This window comes from Phytophthora infestans, genomic scaffold (genome assembly GCF_000142945.1).
Source record: "Phytophthora infestans T30-4 supercont1.16 genomic scaffold, whole genome shotgun sequence".
NCBI lineage: Eukaryota > Oomycota > Peronosporomycetes > Peronosporales > Peronosporaceae > Phytophthora > Phytophthora infestans.
In genome coordinates this window covers 1,947,019-1,966,815 of record NW_003303743.1, presented here as the reverse complement: position 1 = coordinate 1,966,815, position 19,797 = coordinate 1,947,019, and the positions used below count along the sequence as shown (strand labels likewise).

Sequence of the window (19,797 nt, the reverse complement as noted above, 5' to 3'; positions counted from 1 at the left end):
AGAGCGTCAAGTACATGTACTGTCAGGCAGCGAATCTTCAAAGTGGAAAACTGTCGAAAATTTCGTGGTTGATTACAGCTCACCAAAGTGCGATTATAGTAATATGGCAGTGATGACTCGGCGACAGACGAAAGCCAAGAAACGCGTCAGGTTTGCAGATGAACACTCGGAGGATGTCTCAAAAGCCCAAGAACAGCATGAAGAACGACGAGAGACGTCCACCGAAGATTCATTCGGCGAAGATTTGCCAGACCATCCTCACAAGACTGTACCAGCGGCATTTCCCGATGCGAAGATGTTGACCCGGTAGCGATACAGCGGGAACGACGCAGACGGATACAGGTGGCACAAGACGAGGAGCAGAAGTGATTTAACATCAAGAAGGTGCTTCAGTGCCAAGCACAAGAGCTGAGTTACAAAGAAGCTCGAGATGCCTAAAAATACGCTGACCGGTTCGTGTTATCAGAAGACGGCGTGCTTCACTATCTTGGATTGAATCGTCGGTACGACCACGGTTGGCAAGAGGAGACCAAGCTGCGGCTTGTGGTACCGACAACGATGATTCAAGAGGTCTTGCAGAACTGTCACAACTCGCCGGAAGGAGGACATCAAGGTGTGGTGAGAACGTTCCATCGCGTTAAGTCCGATTATTATTGGATCGGCTTGTACGCTGACGTGGAGAAGCATGTGAAGTCATGTCCAGATTGCAGCTCGAGTAAAAGCCGTCCACAGTTTCGTGGATACTCAACTGGTAACGTACTAGCCGAACGACCTTTCCAGATTGTCTCGATGGATTTTGTGATCCCACTACCGAAATCTCGTAGGGGCAACACGGCGTTGCTCCTATTTTGGTGCTCGTGCACAGGATTCGTTATTGCCAAGGCTATGTCAGATACGACTGCACTGAGTGTTGCCCAAGTGCTCGAAGAATGTGTGTACCGACGGTTCGGAGCCCCATCATTAATAAGGCACGACCGCGACCCACGCTTCATGAGCGAGGTTTTCCAAGCGTTCGCAGAGATGATGCAGTCAACATCAAGAGCGACTTTAAGCTATCGGCCACAGGCTAATGGACAGCAGGAACGCTCGGTGAAGTCGGTGATGGGTTCCGTACGGGTGTACGCGGAAGACCCTCTACAGCAAGACTGGGACGAAATCGCGGAGAAGCTAGTATTTGCTATCAATACTTGTCAAGACACTACGAGGAAGGAAACGCCGTTCTACCTCGTTCACGGTTGGGATGCTCAGTCGACGCTGAGGGCAATGTCGTCATCACTTAAACGAGGACTCGACAAGCCGTCTGACGCACTGGCATGGCGGCGTGAGATCAATCGACAACATGAGGTCGCCCTCACTATGGCCAAGGATTATCAGGCTGTAGAAAAGGAGCGAAGGGCTAAAAAGCATAATGATCCTCTGAGTCGACTGGAAAAAGCTGCTGTACCTCAACCAAGTGGAAACGAACACTCGGCGGACCCCCTAGAAACTTCAGAAGAGATAGAAGATCCTGCTAGAGCCCCACCGAGATCTCGTTTTGAGATTGGGAGCCGGGCGTGGCTGTACATGGAACGCGTCAAACCGGGCTTGACAAAGCAATTAGCTCATCGATGGCATGGACCTTTTCGGATCAAGCGCAAGGTGGAAGCGTTTGCGTACGAGCTGGAACTGCCTGACCGAAGTGGGTATCGCTTCTACCCAGTAGTGCATGTGTCGAGACTCAAGGCTGTCAACGAGTTCAGCGGTCGACCGAGCACTCGGTTGGTACTAGACGCGACTAATGAAGCAAGACTCGACTTCGATGAGGAACTACTGCCTGAAGACAGCTGGATACCAGATCAAGTTGCCGGCGAATATGAAGTCGAGGCCATCCTCGACGACAGAGCGCCACTGACGACAAACACGGAGCGTGCTGTACGCGAGCTCAAAGTCAAGTGGGTGGGCTATGAAGATACAACTTGGGAACCATCATCCAACTTATCATGTGGAGGTCTGCTGTACGACTATTTGCGAGCCAAGAAGAGCGAGAATCGGCTGCAGATGGCGCAAGTGGCGGACGAAGACTAGCGTGACTGGATCACGTGTGAACTGTCCACAGGGCGATGCAGCCTGTGATAACAGACGAAAAACGTTACTGCAACAACAAATTGTATATGCATTTGAAGAACAACATGGACATGATAACGCTGTGGAAGTGGATTAAGAATAAGAAAACATGAATGCCGACCGCGGAGCGACCACTGAAAAAGAAGTCACGCGGGACACCTCAACAGTTAGCTGAGATGCTGGAGAACGTCGTAGAACGTGCAGCGAGGATTCAAATCGATTCCAAGTGTCTGGCCGCGGTGGCCAAGAGTGTCAACGAAGTCGAGTCACCACTCTCCTTCTCCTCTTCATCAGGAACCTGAGCCTCGACAGCTGGAGCTGCAGCCGGACCCTGCGAATCCTCGGTACCAGCTTCAACAGGAGCAGCAGCCAGAGCGGGACGTGGAGTACCCGGTGGCGAGTCAAACAACGAACGCCAGGTCGGAATAAGCTCGGTTGAATCGAGAGACGGGTCAACAACCACGCTTCGGTACACATTCACGAAACGCGTACCACGAGGATTGAAGAGCTCCGGATTATGCTGACACGGGAAGTACGTGGTGTTGTACGGGTGCTGATGCGGTGCATTCATCCATCCAGTACGCCAAGGCTGACGAGCGTCGAGAGCCGGAGCTTCGGAAAGCCAGTCAGATGTCCGAGGTGCGAATGACAAGTTTTCAATGGAGTACCACGGTTTCGACGGCTCCAAAAACAGTTCGGGACGAATGAACGACACGCCGGAAGCACTAGATGTAACCGAGTCACGACTCCACGCCATGTACTGCTCACGGTACTTGTTACGAAGACGATCGGCACGACGGTCGCGCTCACTGAAGAGCTTCTTTAACACAGCTCTCAGTTCCTTCAAGCGTTCCTTGTCGTGGCCAACCTTTTTAGCTTCTTCAGCGAGACCTCGTTCAATACCAGCTAGCGGAAGCCAGTGGAGACGCTCCCACAATGCGAACCCGAGGTCACCTTGCTTACCGCCGTCACCCCGAAGGTTCGCCCAGATCATCTTGAGACGGGTCTCAATCGGAGCACGCTTGGAGATGGGGACGCTTGGATTGAAATCAACAGTGTCGAAGAGACAAGCTTGAAGAGGATAGAGCTGCCGAAGTTGCTGGTACGGGTGATCAGGATGCGAGTAATCAAAGAATGCTTGGAGACCCTCCAACGTTGTACGCACGGTCACCTCACCAGCTGGTTCGGGAAGCGCTAAGCTCAAGAGTCGCTCGAATCACTTCTTGGCGCCTGCGTTAGTAAACTCTATGTCCACGTACGGGAGAACCCACGGTGGCAAGGTAGACGAAGCCGGCACCGTAGGGCGAGTACCAGACAACACTCGGTGAGGCAACGGCTCAACCGACGGTGCACCACCACGACGCGGCACCGAAGTGTAGGTTGCCGTAATCATGCGTCCAGGTCCAGCATCGAGAGTCCAAATAGGCGGACGAGGAGACACTGGAACAGGAAGAGAAGATGCTGGTGCCGGAGGCCTTGCTGGTGGCGAAGGAGGCGGACCGGCAACGATGATTGGGGAAGTCATCATCGGCGAAGGATTTGGCCGAGGTGGAGTCGGAGAACGAGCTGGGCCAAGATTACTCCAGTTCCTATTTGAGTCTTCAACATCTTCGTCATCGAGTATGCTTGAATAATCGGTGGGGGGCGGAACATCACCGCCACCACTGGGAGCATCAGGAGAGTCATCCACCGAAGGTTCATTGTCATCCACGTCATCTCCATGGTCGTCATCAGCATTCCCATCGTCATCAATCTCCATCGAAAAGTCGGGCGAAGACACGCTTGGTACGACAGCCGTCGGAACATTCGGAGCCGGCTTTGAAGACACGGAGGCTGGTGGAGCAGCTTCAACAGGGGCAGGCCCTGCTGTAGAAACCACTCCCGAGACCTCAACTGTCTTGGACGTCGGAACAGAAGCCGAAGCAGACTTGCCTTGTGGAACAGTTTGGTCCGACTCTTCACCTTCGTCACTCGAGCAAAACATGAGCCGCATTTCCTCGGCCTCGCGCAGAGCTTCTTCAGCAGCGCGTATGTCGGCTGGAGAAGGGGAAATTGTTGAAGCTGGTGGCTTGGCCACATCGTGTGGACCCTGAGGCGGGGGCGAAGGCGCGTCAGGAGAACCGGGAACATCGTCGTGATCCCCAGGGTTCACATCCTTACCCGAAGGCTCTGTAGCAGTTTCTTGAACCGAAGGGACGCTACTTGGATCAGCAGTCCCCATGTCCACGTCACTCCGGTCGCCACTGAGGTCGACCACGGCGGGAGTCGAGGAAGACGCTGGTGTAGGAGGTGGCGACCATGAACTTGGAGAAGACGGTACGGACTTGGACCGAGTCTTCATATGACGTCGGGGCGACTTGGCAGGAGAATGAGGACGAGATTTCTTGCGCTTCTTCTGGGCCGCCTTCTTCCACGCCTTCGGACTGAACAGCGATCGACGAGCCGACTTGGGAGTTGAAGTATCGGCAGGTGGCGCATCACCGAGACCGGCAGCTGCCATCGAAGTACTGGCCTTGTCCGATGGGATTGGAGCCTTGTCTTCGTCAGAGTCTTCCGACTCGTCGTCTGAATCCTCGCCACCTGGTCTAAGACGCTTATGGGACTTCCCATGGGCCACTTGGTGAGCGGCTTTGACCAAAGCTGCAGGAAGGGCTTGAGGATCGTCCGAAGACGCGGTGGCAGACTGAATGCGCCGCAAAGCGACTAACGTCTCCTGATCCAAGTCCAGCGCGTCCAGGTCCAGCTCACCCGCAGTCAGACCTATCACGAAGGATTGTGAACGAACGTTAGTTGCTGAACACACGGTGGAAGGAGCGACATTATGAGCGTACCTTCAACAGCCAGACGAAGTACCTCGGGATCCATCCCTGCCAGACTCACGTGTGCACGGAGGGTACGATTCGCTTGGAGGAGGCGAGTGTTACGGTCTTGCTGGTTCTCGAGGACCTTAAGCGTGTCGTTATCAACGTACTTGCCCTGGGCAAGCTTTACCAGAAGGAGGTGAAGCTTCCGAGTCTGCTCGGTATTCGCTCCAATAGAAGACTTGTACACCTCGCGTTCGCGAGCCAGCTTCTTTTGCAAAGTACTGATGAAAACGTCCCGAGCTTGGACCTCGCAGTGAAGACGATTCAAATCCTCTGCGTGTCGCTCCATAGTGGCTTGAACACTTGCGAGCATGGCGTCGTTCTTGGCGTTCGACTCGCGGAGAATCTTGATGTTGTGATGTAAGGCTTCAATCTCAGCGTTGGCAGCCTTGAGGAACGTCTCCGCGTTCTCACGGGCCATGATGTGGGGTGCCACCGAACGTACGGCGGCAGCGGCCTCGGACTGAGCAAACCGCAACTGACGTTCCAAGTCGGCAACTTGTTCGGGTAATGCCGACAGCGCGTCAGGAACAGGTTGTATCGCAGCGAGGACATCATCGAAACCAACGGCAGTCTCGAGGCGACACTGAGTGTGTATATCGCCGTGGAGAGGAGGCGCAACGCTGAGCTGCACTTGGTGACGAGCCATTGCAGTCAAGTACGGGATTATCGAGGTCATCATGTGATCGACCGATGCCTCCGTACTTTCAGCCAGCATGGCGCGCAGCGAATCTTCGGTGAGTGGTGGCGGACCACCAGCTGGGGCAGGAGGGACAGCAGGAGCCATCTTCGCGGGTTCAGCGACGACGGGGAGTGCTGCAGGAGCTACCACATGGAGTGAAGAGGCCGGGGCAGCGGGCGCCGGAGGACCGGTTGATGACGCTGCTGTCGGAGGAAGTGCAGCAGACTGAGGGGCGTTTGAACCCTCGGTCTTGCCCTCCTGAGAAACAAGTCGAGTAATGCGAGGTGATGAGCAAGGTACCGATGATTCAAGAGAAGGATGGGCTAACGTACCTCCAGCTGTTCACGTTCGCGACGTCTAAGAGGACTGAGACGCTGAAAAGCGTCGGACACGGCTCGATTCAGACGCTTGGACATACGGTGGCGAGATGGTGAATTGAAGAATGAAGAAATGTCACAACGGGCACGAGTACCGTGGCTTCCATTGCGACAGGGGCAGTTGTGGTGTAGTGATTTCTCCGTAGTCGCGGATTATCACCCGTCGACAAAGACGTGACACCGCCCAAGTTGTTCAAGCGACGAACCCTCGGTCAGGTGATGTACGGAGACGCCAAGGTGCAAGGGACTCGACGGCGTCACCTCCGAACATTCAACGAGCATTGGATACGGGCATATGTCACTGAATCCAGGCTGTCCTTATTATTAATAATGGACTGGCCGGATTCGCATTCAGCGGACCATCTACGGTACGAACCCTCAGTGGCGGTTGGGATGAGTTCGCGGAAGACTCAGCGACCCTTGGAAGGCACGTTCACCGTCTGGGACAGGGCGCGGACCGTTAAAGATGCTCATGCGACGGTGCAGACGACGCTTGGCATGCAAGAAGATCCATAACGGATCATTGTTGACTTGATATTTGTATACTTGATTAGGACTTCTTATTAGGAATAGACCCGAAAGGGTAAGCTTAAATACAGAACAGAATTTCCACTCAAGCACACAGAGCGACGTCCGGCTTCAAGGTAAGCGTCTGGTCAAGCTTGTTTGAGTGTGTTATGCCTGTCGGTGAACTCGAAGCTCTGTAGCGAGGGTTCATCCGGTAAGGCCAAGAGACTGTGTATTTTGGCCGATTACTATCGGGAGCTTTTACGTGACGGCTTATTGTTGCCTATTTGCACGACTGGGAGTGCTTTAATTGCCTCCCTTTTCTTTCTTCCAGCCGAGTGTTGAACACTCGGTGATCTCGTAAAAGGCTTACCCGTGCCTGGTACCCTTCCGCTGTCGGGACCACGAGGATTCGAAACACCTGCTAGCTTTGCTCGTGCTAGTAGCGTGTTCTTATTGTTACTGGTTGGCCTATATAAGTAGTTTACAAGGTCCAGTTTGTCCCGGTGCAAGGGCAGAACTGGGGTCTTCAGGTCCGCCCGAACGATCGTTTACTATCCTAGTATACGTATTGTTGTGGGAACATCCTAACTACATTTGTAGCTAGAGTTCACGTGGGATTTTCAACACCACACTATCCACAGAATCTGTTTCCTTAAAAATAAGTCGGGGGCACAGATCCGATGTTGTGCTCGTCCATCTAAGCACGAGAGCAAGAAGCAAATTGTCGTACTTTCTCCTTCGGTAGCCCTTTTAAGCTACAGACCGAATCCAAGTTTTTAGAGGAAAAAAGGACGTCTGAGTACGAAAGTCCAGACAAGTCCGTAAGCTGTAGCATCGAAAAAAATTAAGTCAAACCGAAGCCCCCCCCCCGAGCTGTTTAATGGCGGACAGCGCGAATAGTGACTGCCTCTTAGACAACCTACCGAGTACATTGCCTCTCCAGCAAGGACAAGTAGCTCCTCGAACATCCTTAGGGCATGATGAAACCGTACAGCTGACGGCAGGACGCGACGATGGGCTAGAGGGCTGTGTGACGGGGTCACACAGCACCTTGCGCTAGAGGAAGTTATCTTCCGAGAGTATACAAACTCTCAGTGAACGGCAGTTCACAGGTCCCCTCTTTAATTAAAGAGAGCGAAGTGACCTAAATAAGGTAGATTGTAAGCTGAGTATATTTATAGGTAGGTTAAGTTTGGGTTTAATACAAACTATAAGTTACCTATAGAAATGCAATGTCGTTTTACCAATGGTTGGCTTTGAACGACCTTGGTACCTTGTACCAAATATCCCGGAGTATGACGTGTCATACTCCTGAAGTGTGAAGTGTCACACTTCATATAACCAGGGTACACTTAGGGCTACGTACCCCGTTACATCCTATCCCACTTAGGTTCGGTTTACCGACCAATCAGAATGAAGAGGTGTTCGTCACAAACTCTCATTCTCAAAGTCGAAAACCATCGACTTGGCCGCGCGAGCGCGGCGGAGGCTCACTTCACAGTTAGAGCCTCGAGCAGCAACCTGTGCGCTCTTCGTCTAGGTCTCCACTTCGACCGTTATCATGCCTCGTGGCACTGCAAAGAGTGGTGCTAAGACACGCTCCAAGGCTGCTACCGGTAAGGCGCAAGTCAAGAGCACTAAGCCTCACGGCAAAGGCTCTGCACTCAAGGAGGCTACTCAGGTGGCCTCCGAGGCAATCGGTTCCTCGGGTGACGCGGCTGTGAACAAGCGCGCAAGCAAGCGCCGCAGCCCGTCGCCCTCATCATCAGACAATCGTCCGAACCCTCGGTTCGTGGAACGTGAGTTCAACTCGGGCAGTGAGGACGACGCCGAGTCCGAGAGCACTCACTATGCTCCTGCGGGCTCTGTGGGAGGGCACAGCCCAGTGCCCAGTGAGCACAAAGATGAGAGCGTGCAGTCGCTTGCTAGTGATCAAGGTGATCACAGTCCCAGAACGTATGTGCGCTCCGAGAGTCCAGCCGTCAAGGCTAAGGGCGCTCCCAAAGCCGGTGGCGATGAGGAAGAGAATCCTCGCAAACGTCTCTCGCTTGCCGAGGGTCTTGCGCGTGCTAAGGCCTCCAAAGCCGAAGGCGCCAAGCCCTCAAAGAAGCGTACTGCCTCTAAGTCTCCACTCCGCGAGGAGAAGGAGACTCGTCGCGTTTATCGGAGTATCTTCGACTCCTCGGATGAAGAGGAGGAGAAGGAGGAAGAAGAGGAAGAGGAGGGTGCTATCGTTGAGCCCCGGGAGGTCTCGAATGACCTCGACCAGCAGCAGGAGGAGTTCCAAGCTGCCCAGCGTGTGCGTGGGGGTTCGGTGGTGGCACCCGTCAGCCAGGGAGCTGCCATCAACTCAAGAGGGTATTGGCCTCTTGAGGAGAGCTCTGGGGCTGACCTCTTTATAGAGCTTCTCGTCGCTCCTCGTGGCCTTGTGGGCGGCCACACTTCTAGGGGCATCTATGAACGAGCCCTTGTTCAGAAAGAACAGTTGTTCGTCGACAACTTGGAGGCTGCTCGGTGTGTGCTTCTCGCGCCACACCGCATTCCCCTTAAGGACTTCACGACTTGTCGTAAGAAGCCCGAGACCCGGGGTGGTCTCTCTCCTCTTTGGGGATACCCCTGGGTTGTGCCCGAGAACTGTCCCACGTGGAGTTCTTGTGAGGGCATGTTCTGGGCGTGGGTGGAGACTCTTAAGTACTCACCCACGGCGTTACGGTAACTCCATGAAGATCAGCAGCTGTCCCACATCCTGGACCAGCGCGATCTTCGTGTGAGGTTTGCCCACTTGATCAGCAAGCGTATGCTGCCAAGGGACATCCTGAAGCGCGCGGCTTCTAGCACTCACGATGAGCGCGGGTAGGAATGTATTCATCATCCGTACCCCGTTCGGGCAAGAAGCCCCGGACTACTTATGAAGCTGCCGCCGCTTCTGTTCCCAGATTGCGACAGCCTTCGGGCAGTCAATCAGGAGCCGTTCAATCGGCTCCCACGAGTTCTCGGAGTGGGCATAACTCCTCCACTTCACGAGGAACTGTCGCTTACCGCGACGCCGTTGCTCCTGGAGGATCCGCTCCACGTGGAAGTGGACCTCTCCATTCCGGTCAAGCAGGGGCGGAGGTGCCCTCGTACGAGTACGAGTACTCGGCGCCTCCCGAGAGACACTCTCGTCCGAGTGCTCCGACTGCGGGTCCGACACAGGACCCTGAGGTTGACCGCCTCCGTCAACGTGTCCTCCGTGCTTGAGATTGCAACTTGGTCTTGGGACTGGCGGTTAATGCTGCCCGCCCTAGGCCGGGAATCAGGGCGAGCTCGCTCGTCTTGCGGGCCGCCCTAGACCTGGTGGAGCGAGAGGTCGCGAGCCTGCACCTGCGGGTGGATCGCCGGGCTCTTCGTCCGATCTGGACGAGGCCTTTCGCATGATCCGACGGATCGAGGCTTTGTTTCCACGTCCGGAGCCGCCTGTGACACACTCCCAGACGTACGCGTATGGTGCGTACCCGGCGTACTCAGCGTACTTGGCGTATGGCGCCGGGGTCCGTTCGTATGGAGCCCCTCCGGCGTACGGTCTTGACCGCAGCCTTGCCGTTCCGACCGAGGCTTGGGTGCCTGCTCCGACGACCTCGTCGACGACTGTGACCGGCCCTCGCTTCGAGGAGCTGGGTCAAGGGGGGTCTGCGAGTCAGCAACCCCCTGCGGGTCAAAGTACCGCTTAAGACGTCCGGCATAGAACGTTGGGTGCGTCGTCATTGACTATGGAAGGTCGATGGTGTACGACGCACCATGTCTGGCCAGGACTGCAAAAGGTCCGATGAAGCGGTGATTCAGTTTGTTGCTGCCGACAGAGCTGACAGTGTCAACAGGTAGGTTCCTCGTGTCTAGCAACACTAAGTCCCCAACCTCAAATATACTTAAGTTTCCTCGTCCTTGTTTGTCTGAGTACTCCTTTTGTTTATCTTGGGCCGCTGCCATGGCATCGCGGACCCTGCTGACAATGTTCAGCTTGGTATCCATAAAGGATTTCACCTGTTTCCGCAGCGAAACTGGTCTCACATCCGAGACCTGGGAGGAAAGGGCTTTCCGAGCCTCTCCTCCACTTAGAATAGAGGAGTCAGTGTCTCCTCGAAGAGTGAGAGGCACTCTGGGGTGGCGGAAGCGGTTCAATTAGAACGGCGTGAGCCCCGTGGACGCGTGCTCCGCGTTGTTGAGCGCAAACTCAACAACTGGAAGCTGCGTCGACCACGTACGTGGTGCTGCCGCGCCCACACTGCGCAGAGTGTCCTCGAGCACTCGATTGACGCGCTCTGTTTGGCCGTCTGTCTGCGGATGATCCGCAGTGGACATCTGCAGACGAGTTCCCAGTAAAGGGAACAGCGTTTTCCAAAACGCAGCAGTGAACCGCGGGTCTCGGTCCGAGACAATCGTCTCCGGGGGGCCGTGATAGCGGAACACGCCATCGACGAACAACCTTGCGGTTTGTTCGCCCGTAACAGTGACGGGAACTGGAGCAAGATGTACCATCTTGCTCAGCCGACACGCGAACACCAAAATCCCGGTGTTGCCGTGTCCGTCGGCGGGAAGCCCAAAGATGAAGTCAAGGCTCATCGACTTCCAACAATCAGCCGGTACGGGCAGGCTCTGTAGTGGAGCCGAAGAGTGCCCTGCGGGTTTGACCCGCTGACATGTTTCACATGTCTTGACGTACCGGGCGACCCACTTGTACATGTGGGTCCACCAGAAGGACTGAGAGACCGACAGAAAGGTCTTCTCGCGGCCCAAGTGGCCGCTGGAGGGCGCGTCATGCGCCTCCGCGAGGATATCGAACTTCAGATCCTCGTCGTTGGGTACGACCACCCGTGGAGGATCAGTGGGCTCCACCCGATAATAGAGGAGGCCCTCTTTCAACTCAAATTGGTGGAGCCGTGAGCGCTGTCGCGACGAGAGCCAGTCGGACTTCGCGCTCGTTCCGGCCTTAAGGAACTTGGCGAGAGGCGCGACAGCCTCATCGTCCCGATACGCCATGCGTATCCGATCATATAGATACGTTGTCACCCGCGTGATGTGAGCCAACTCATAGTTGGGACGCCGAGAGAGGGCGTCCGCAAGCACGTTGAGCTTGCCCGGCTTGTATTCGACGTGGAAGTTGTATTCCGCGAAGAAGGACAGCCACCTCGCCATCCTTTGGGAGAGGTGAGGCGAGTTAGTCGCCGTCCTCAAGGACACGTGGTCGGTGTAGATCACAAAGGGCCGAGAGCCCAGAAGGTGAACACGGAACTTCACAAGGGCATATTTCATTTGCCAGGAGCTCCTTGTCATGGACAGGGTAGTTCCGCTCGGCGGCTTTGAGCTGCCTGGACTGGAACGAGATGACTCGTTCGTGTCCAGCCGTGTCGGCCTGCAGCAATGCACACCCGATGGCGTAATGTCACTAAAAGCTCCTGATTTCAGGCTCAAACGTTTGCTAAAGACCCCCATTGTCGGCATATTTCGGCTTTCGTGCTTGTCGTGATCGCACCAGTTTTTTACTACGCAAATTGAGCACTATTGAAGTACATAAGATAATGACGATATCTCAGAGCTACTTTTGCAACTAAAGGGCGCCTCATAGCTCAGACGCACGCTAAGAAGCTCGATGCAGTGACTAAGACGCAGCGACTGGAAACCACAGGGCAGGGACTCATGAGAACGTTGAAGGAGAAAAAGTTCTAGCTTCACAAGAAAGAGCTTCAGCTACGTCGCATCAAACAATAGTAGCAGAAGCAACTGCAAGAGCTGCTGTGCAAGCAGATGCAGCACCAAGCAGCTCAAACGGAATCTATCTTAAAATTACTAGCTTCTGTAATCGGTAAGAAAGCCAATTGAGTGTGCTATTTTATTCAACAGCAAATAACTTTTAAGCAATGGCGGATCAGCGCAACAAATCTTGCTATATTAGAGACCTTTCTGATGATATGCACGTTGTAAGCTGCAGGAACCACTAGGGGTTATCACGGCTGCAAAATAAGTATGTTTGGTCAGCGAATAAAATCAAACCTTCATCCGTCAGCTGTGAGCGCCAAAACCGCTCAGAAACGGCACTTTATTTGACGCTATTTCAGTTCTTCGACGAATGGCCCCGGGCAGTACGCACAGGTAAATGACACGAAGCCTGCGCGCGGTGCTTCTGCTTAGTCTGCAACTCATAACTATGATGGAGCTGCTCGATGGCGACGACAGCGATGATGATGAGAGTGATAAGCACTTCACAGCAATATCCTCGCATCAATACTCTTGTCATTCAGCTGTTACGAAGACAGCTCAATGGAACCCTAGGCGGAATTTTTTATGGACCCCATGGGAGCTCGACATGACCTGCGAATTAGAAGAAACACATTTGCATTTCTACTTCGTCGTATCGAAGCCGACTCTTCGCTTGCACGTGTTCCAACTAAGCAACAACAAGCTCCCATACAGCTACAGCTAGAACGTTTTCTGTTTCTCTACAGCAGCTGTCGATCCATCGGATCGCCCAGCACTTCGTTATCGCGGAAGGTGTTGCTATTGGAGGGGTATACGTTAGATGTTTTCTAACAAAATTTGAAAAGGCTCTGTGTACACATTCAGATATCGTGTTATCTGCGCAGTGCTGGCTTTGGAGGGAGAATTCCTTCGCTGGTCAATTAAAGGGGAACGGGGAAGAAATGCTGAAGTAGTTTATGCTTGCTCAGGATTTATGTGTTGTGTTGGATGTGTCGATGGCACAGCGGTCAAAATGCTGAACGCCCCTGCGGCAAACCCAGAGTGTTACTTTTCGCGGGTGTCAGAGTATTGTGTCGGTACTCAAGTTATTTGCGACCCTCAACGACGTATTATATATTATCAGGTAGCTAACAGCTGTATCTTTATTTCCTTACTTTCTAGCCTTTCATATCAAATTCGCAAATGACTGTGTAGGCTGGACAACTGGATCGCTGCATGACAAGCGCGCAATGCGTTTGACCGTTTTGTCAGATAACCCAGGCAAATTTTTCGATCTCGGCCCATACGTCCAAGGTGATACAGCATATTCGTGCTGCTTTCCGTTCATTCTAACGCCCTCTAAACTGCCGACAAGCTCTTCGCCACGCAACAAGACTTCAACTGGCAGCTGGCACAGCAGCGAATTGTTATTGAGCATACAATCGGGGTGCTGAAGGCTCGATTTCCAATACTTGACACAATAAAAAAGTAATTCAAAACGAAAGCGACGTTGAGAGCGTAAGCAAGCGGATCGTTTCCTGTTTATTATCCACAACGTATGCATCGACTGCGACGATACCTTCGATGTATCTATAGCTCCTACCGCAGATGATGCTTTGCAAGAAGACGAAAACGCTGGGGTGGTAGACTGGAGCACCGACGACAGCGAAGATCTACGTACATATATGCAAAGTGGTGCTACGCCGTCGCGATTAAAAAAAGAATTCTACAAACACGAAACATTATTTTAGTTTTTTTATTTGTTCATTGGCTTGAAAATGCATTTTATTAATCGAGTTTTTCGCTACCACGAAGCTGGGTAAGCTCACTTTTCATCTTTTTGTCTGCAGTTCCTTTTTCTGTGTCATTATAACAGAGCCCTTCAATTCGTCATAGACCCGCTTATTGCTGGTCAAGGTAGAGCCCTTGTTTGCGGACCCAAAGCAGGCAGAAACGGTCATTGGTGCAGCACTTTCGATTCCAGCACTTTTAGCAGGCGACAACTCCGTAGTTGCAGTGACTGTCGATGCGTCCACCGCGGTGGTGGCTTCGGCCGGCTCAGCCGGAGTCGCTGTACATGGTAATTTCTCCTCACCGGGGCCGCACCGCTGAAGTACGAGCCCATTACTTACCGTAATTGCTGGTTCAAGGATGACGGGTGGAGCTACATTGTGCCTGCAGCGGGGCTGCCGTAGCTTTAGCGTCAGAGGAAGACGTTCGACTCAAAGAGTCACTAATACCAAGTTCCTTATCCAAAGGACACTTACAGCCCAATACCAGGGCTCAAAGTTAATACCTTAGCTTTTATGCTTCAAAACCAGAAGTGTTTTATTTACTATTATTGCGGCCAAGCCGCCTAGGGTAAATGTATCTCTTTAACTATCTAGCATAGTTAAACCTAACCAAATGCATAACGTGTGGCTTTCAGCCAACGTACTGAGAGACCTTGTTAGCTCTCCAACTTATGTACTGAGAGTTTGTTAACTCTCCGGGTACTTCGTACCCCTGTGTGCTCCACACCATGTAACCCCGTTACAGTGCCGCACACCGAAAATTGCGTCCATTTAGTAAAAATATTTTGAATTTTTCAACTATCATCTCTGTTTCCATTCACAGCGTCAAATTATTTCACTATGCCTTAAAACACGCACCAAAGAGAGCTAATTTTCTTACCTTTGATGCTCGATGGGTCGGTGGCCTTCACCAAGACCGGAGCAGCTTAGCTTCGACTTGTACGTTGTATATGAGCTTTTGAGCTCAATGCACTTCGACTTCACCTGCGTAGCAGTTTTTTTGCGAAAAGGAGGCGACAGCGCTCTCGTAAAACTTGACCTTGACCCCCTTCGTGTACTTCGCTAAATGCAAGACACAAATTTCTAAGAGGGTGTGCCCCTCTTATGCACTCCATCTCCTGCTGGATAATGAGCAAATGACCAGATTACTAGGTGTAGCTACTAGCAGTAAGCTTGCGTATTCATAACCAACCAAATTAATCCTTCTGGCATGGGCTTCCATCAATCGCAGCTAACCTGCCTTCCACTTTTCAAGGAAGGTTTGAGCTAAAAAAAACGGAACGCGAAGATTTGATTCGATTGGCCGATCAAACATATTTTTCAACCGTGATAACCCCTACTGTATCGTACAAGCTACAAACTGCAAAGTTAAATGAGTTTCATTCGGACCCTTTAAAGTGTATAAGCAACCCATCAGATTTTTTTAAAGAGGTTTTCATCATTTGATTTATAAACCAAATTATGGCAGCGCGAACTTAGAAAAGATGTTCATTGGTGCCGGCAAAGACTACTACTTGACGAGTTAGACAGTGCAGAGGATGTGTGTGTCATGATACTCAGTGCCACGTCAGTAGAGCTCCCTCTAATCCCAGATGTCCGCTTCACCTTGGCCACGCACCCGGACGCTAATATCGACAAAGATTTTCGATTCACTTGCGCAGAGCTGAAGCTTGCCACCGTCCTTCTAAGTATCATCATCTTGGCCACGCGAGACACTTTCATCGAAGCCCCCTCTTCTTTCAATTATCCCTCTCCGCCACTGCCCGTTTCGCCATCAGGCTGCGCGAGATGCTCACTCATCGCCCAGCTGTTTGCCGTTTTGCTGCTGGTTGCTTTACACGGGGACACAGACGTAAGACCGTCGGTTGAAAGTGAGACTGTGGTAGCTCCCAGGGTGCTACGGGGTCGTCTGCGTGGGTGCTGTGTATCGCAAAGCCCCACTGATCTTCGTGGCTGTGCTCTACCACATTTCAAATATAAATGGAGCAGGGGGATATCATTTTCCGGCGGTGTGAATACCCACAAAGATGCAGAAAAAAGGCTCTCCTTTTATCGATATTTGCTGGAGGCTTTGGAACAATGCATGTGATTACTAATCAGGGGTAATTTCCAGACAGTAGTTGGTCACGTCTCTCTCTAATGAAGCCTTTCACAAAGTAGAAGATACTACAACGTACACTTGGCCATTCCCCGTAGATCTGGATTTCTGCATTCATCCTGTAGGATATGTGAGGTGGTGACGCGTGATACAAAGACCTCATACACCACACGAGAGAGCGAACCTGTTCAAATAACGACTGGTAATTCAAATGCAGCATAGTTGCCGCCGGGTAAAAGGGTAGAAGATCAGGCAGGAGTCGTCGGTGACGTCGTCGACGTAAATTTGGACACAGGGCGGCGAAAACGTAGGTTTGGACTCAATTTAATAGCTGTAGACCGTGATAACTCACCTTGTTTCTGTCTCCCGTTCGCATCGGAGACACAGCACTAATGAAGCATTTAATATCTTCGTTCCCACGTGGCGATCCGCGAGAGTGTCGTCGTCGCTGCCATCGGAGTCCATCCTGTTGCTTGGTTGTGTATTTACTACTGATCAGGTCTGCGCAGTAATACATATTTGTGAGGGGTATATTTTAAGCGGCAGCACTTCATTATGGCACTCTCAAACGATACTCTCGTGGTAACTGACGCACGGGTGTCTAGCGAATACTTGTTCCCCAAGAACCGCGTGGGACTGCGAGTGAATCGGAACTATGATGAAGAGGTGTCAAATACTGTGCTTAGCGACGTACTTCATCGCAGGGCACGTAAAGGGCAAGTATGCGATGGTCATGTATAAGGCGGATTTATTCGGCTACGATATGGTCTTCAAGCCTGGCTTCGTAGTGGTGTCCGGAAAACACAAGAGGCATTATGTGGACTTATCGAGCTGGAGCTGCTCGTGTTCCTTTGCATCTGCGATGCGTTTACCCTGTCAACACTCTATCGTCCACCGAAAGTGTAAAAATGTGTCCAAACGTGTCATCCCACTGAGTCAGATCACTCATCGGTGAGTAACAGACCCTATGAAGATGTCCAAGTATTATCCATGTATTGAACATGTTTCGTCCATTTGTAACCACTTTATGCTGACATCCCCTTTGAAATGGATACAAACTACAGGTGGTTGCATCCGGCAGATCTAGATCAGACACCTAGCCTATAGCTGTAAATGAATTCAAGCCTGGACAATGAAAGCGGAAGATACTCGATGCAGCGACCAAGTACAAATATGCGCTCAGTGCTACACAAGCAATCTGCCGTGAACTGGCGGATATATAGAACGATGACGAGTACAATGCGCATCTTGATTTCCTTCTCAAGCAGTGGACGAACATCTGACAGCAGAAGCGTATCAAAATCACAGAAACGCGTCTTTCTGTGAAGACTGATGGCAATGAACAGGACACGAAAGCAGCACCATAATTGTCTGTCAAGCTGATCCCAAAGGCTGTAAAGACCGGAAGACCTAGCTCAAACAGGAAAGAGCGCGAGGTCGACGACAAGATAAAGCGTGCACTGTTTAACGAGTCTGAAGAGCATCACCCGAAAGATGGGGGGCTACTCCAGTAGACTCTAGACCACGTAAATCTGATTCCGATCAAGTGGGAGAGAGAAGGCAACCAGAAACCAAAGTATGTCCGACAGAGCGCCCCTGTGCTGAGCTACAACGCTTATATCTTCTGCCGAAGAAGCTGCTGGACAAATGCGTCTCCATCCTTTCAGCGATTAACATGAGAGATACTGCAATCGAGGTCTTTATCCAGAGCCAACATCGCAAGCTGATAAAGACGACACGCTATTACCTGGACAAGCCCTGCAAAAGCATGGACAAAACCTGAAACATAAGGCGTTCAGATCCCAGGCATTGAAATGTTTTCGCGAACCCACATTGAGGCAATGTGTTATCTTTCGACCGTGAAAGACCAATGCGACAAAGGTGTCAAGTTTTGCACATGGCTACTCCAAAACGTGATAAGAATAATGTCTTCAGCGAAACATCCGGTATTGGAAGAGATGGTGAAAAAAGTGGCGATGTCGAGCTTACAGAGCCCGATCGTGATCGAGGCCAGTGAGTATCACTACGAGATGCTATACCGCTTGAAGCCACCATCCTGGTAAAACGACGCACGGATCCATCTTTTCTGCTCAAGACTGTGCGCGGCAAACCCTACCGCTCGTGTGGTGGGGATCGAGAGCACAGTGGCGGGACGGAAAACGATAAACATGAAATAATTTCTTAAGACAAAGGCGCAAGACCTGGTGGGAGACGCAGACCTACTCATGATCCCGGGTAACTTTGGAAATTCGCACTGGTGCGAAATTGCGGTAGATGTGAAACGAACTCGAGTCCTGTATTACGACTCCATGAACCAAAAGATTTACAATACCGTACTAGATCGAATGACCTAGACTCTGGCAGAAACCTTGAGCGATGAATACGATGTTGTATCCCGCGCCAATTCAGACGGACGGCCACAACTGTGGTTTCTACGAAATGCTACGATTCTGGCGAATGGAGGGCAGCGGCACTAGGATGGATGTGACTCCAAATGGACTCACGCTATTGCGCTTTCAGATTCTTCAGTTAGTGCTTCACGGTAGCTCGAACTAACCCATCTAATGTGAGTCTAATACACGGATGCTGTATGGCCAATATATGGACTCGATACATGACCAATAATACTAACGTTGCCTGTGATCATGCCTAACCACCTCGGACGCGGAGGTGTGACACGAATAGGCTAAGAAAAGTGCTTATACCCTCCCGGAGGGTATAAGAAAATAACTTCGTTAAAATAAGATATAATTAATTCAAGGTTAAAAATGCACTTTCTTAGCAACGAGTGTAGCTAACCTCCTTGGTAAATATTCCGCAGAAGGGGATGGTGTGATCAGCGGATTTAAAATTCTCCAATCAACTGTTTCCTGGTCATTCTATGCAAGCCCTAAATTTGGAGACATCCACAGCACACGCATCACAGACAAACATCTCCCTCCTTCCCCCAACTAGACCCCAAGCAGCGGTACAAACTATAGCGGCATAGTGGCAGTAACAGGATGGCCAAGTGAGAGCTAACAGAGGCGAATGCATGTGCAGGTACGGTGCCAATAAATGGTTGAGATTGTGAAGGTACGCGTATTGACAAGACTACGGTCCCGAATGTGACTCTCCTTTGGCGAAAACTCACCGTTCTGCCACAGGATATGCCATATCTGTGCACACGTCATTCCTTCGTTTGCTGGATGCCCTCGGACTTTGTTGCAAAGCGTCACCACACCCTTCTTGTCCTCCGAACACTTTGGGCAATAGAATGTCGATGTCCCCCCACGCCGCTTACCTTCAGGATTGTAGCAGGAGCAGACTTTACACTGGCGCTGTCTCAGCCTCTGGACACCGTTGTTCATGCGCGTATCTGGCGTTTGAACTAGTACATGCCCGCCATGTACAGTAACTTGTTCAGTAACTGTAGTAGAAGGTCGAGATAATCCGGTTGTCTCTGTAAATGCTGTCTGTGTTTGGAGGATAAGTTGCTTGTGCATTCTGGCCAAGAACACGTAATGCGACATCTTCTTCTTGCTCTGTTTCTCCCACAACAGCGAATGTACAATGTACGCGTTCACCATGGCCATGTCTAATAGCCCAAGGAAGAGACTCTTGTAGTATTTCTGAAATCTGGTATACAGAACAGCATAAATTAGAGACCATAAGTTGA

General features: G+C 51.6%; 1 protein-coding gene across 1 annotated transcript; it reads right to left on the bottom strand.

Annotated features, from left to right (window-relative positions):
- Positions 1 to 19,156: 19,156 nt before the first annotated feature.
- Positions 19,157 to 19,489, bottom strand: PITG_08952 (uncharacterized protein; the record flags this gene model as incomplete). Its single annotated transcript, XM_002902946.1, has 1 exon — positions 19,157 to 19,489. One exon carries the CDS (start codon positions 19,487 to 19,489, stop codon positions 19,157 to 19,159), a length of 333 nt encoding a protein of 110 aa, XP_002902992.1.
- Positions 19,490 to 19,797: the final 308 nt, after the last annotated feature.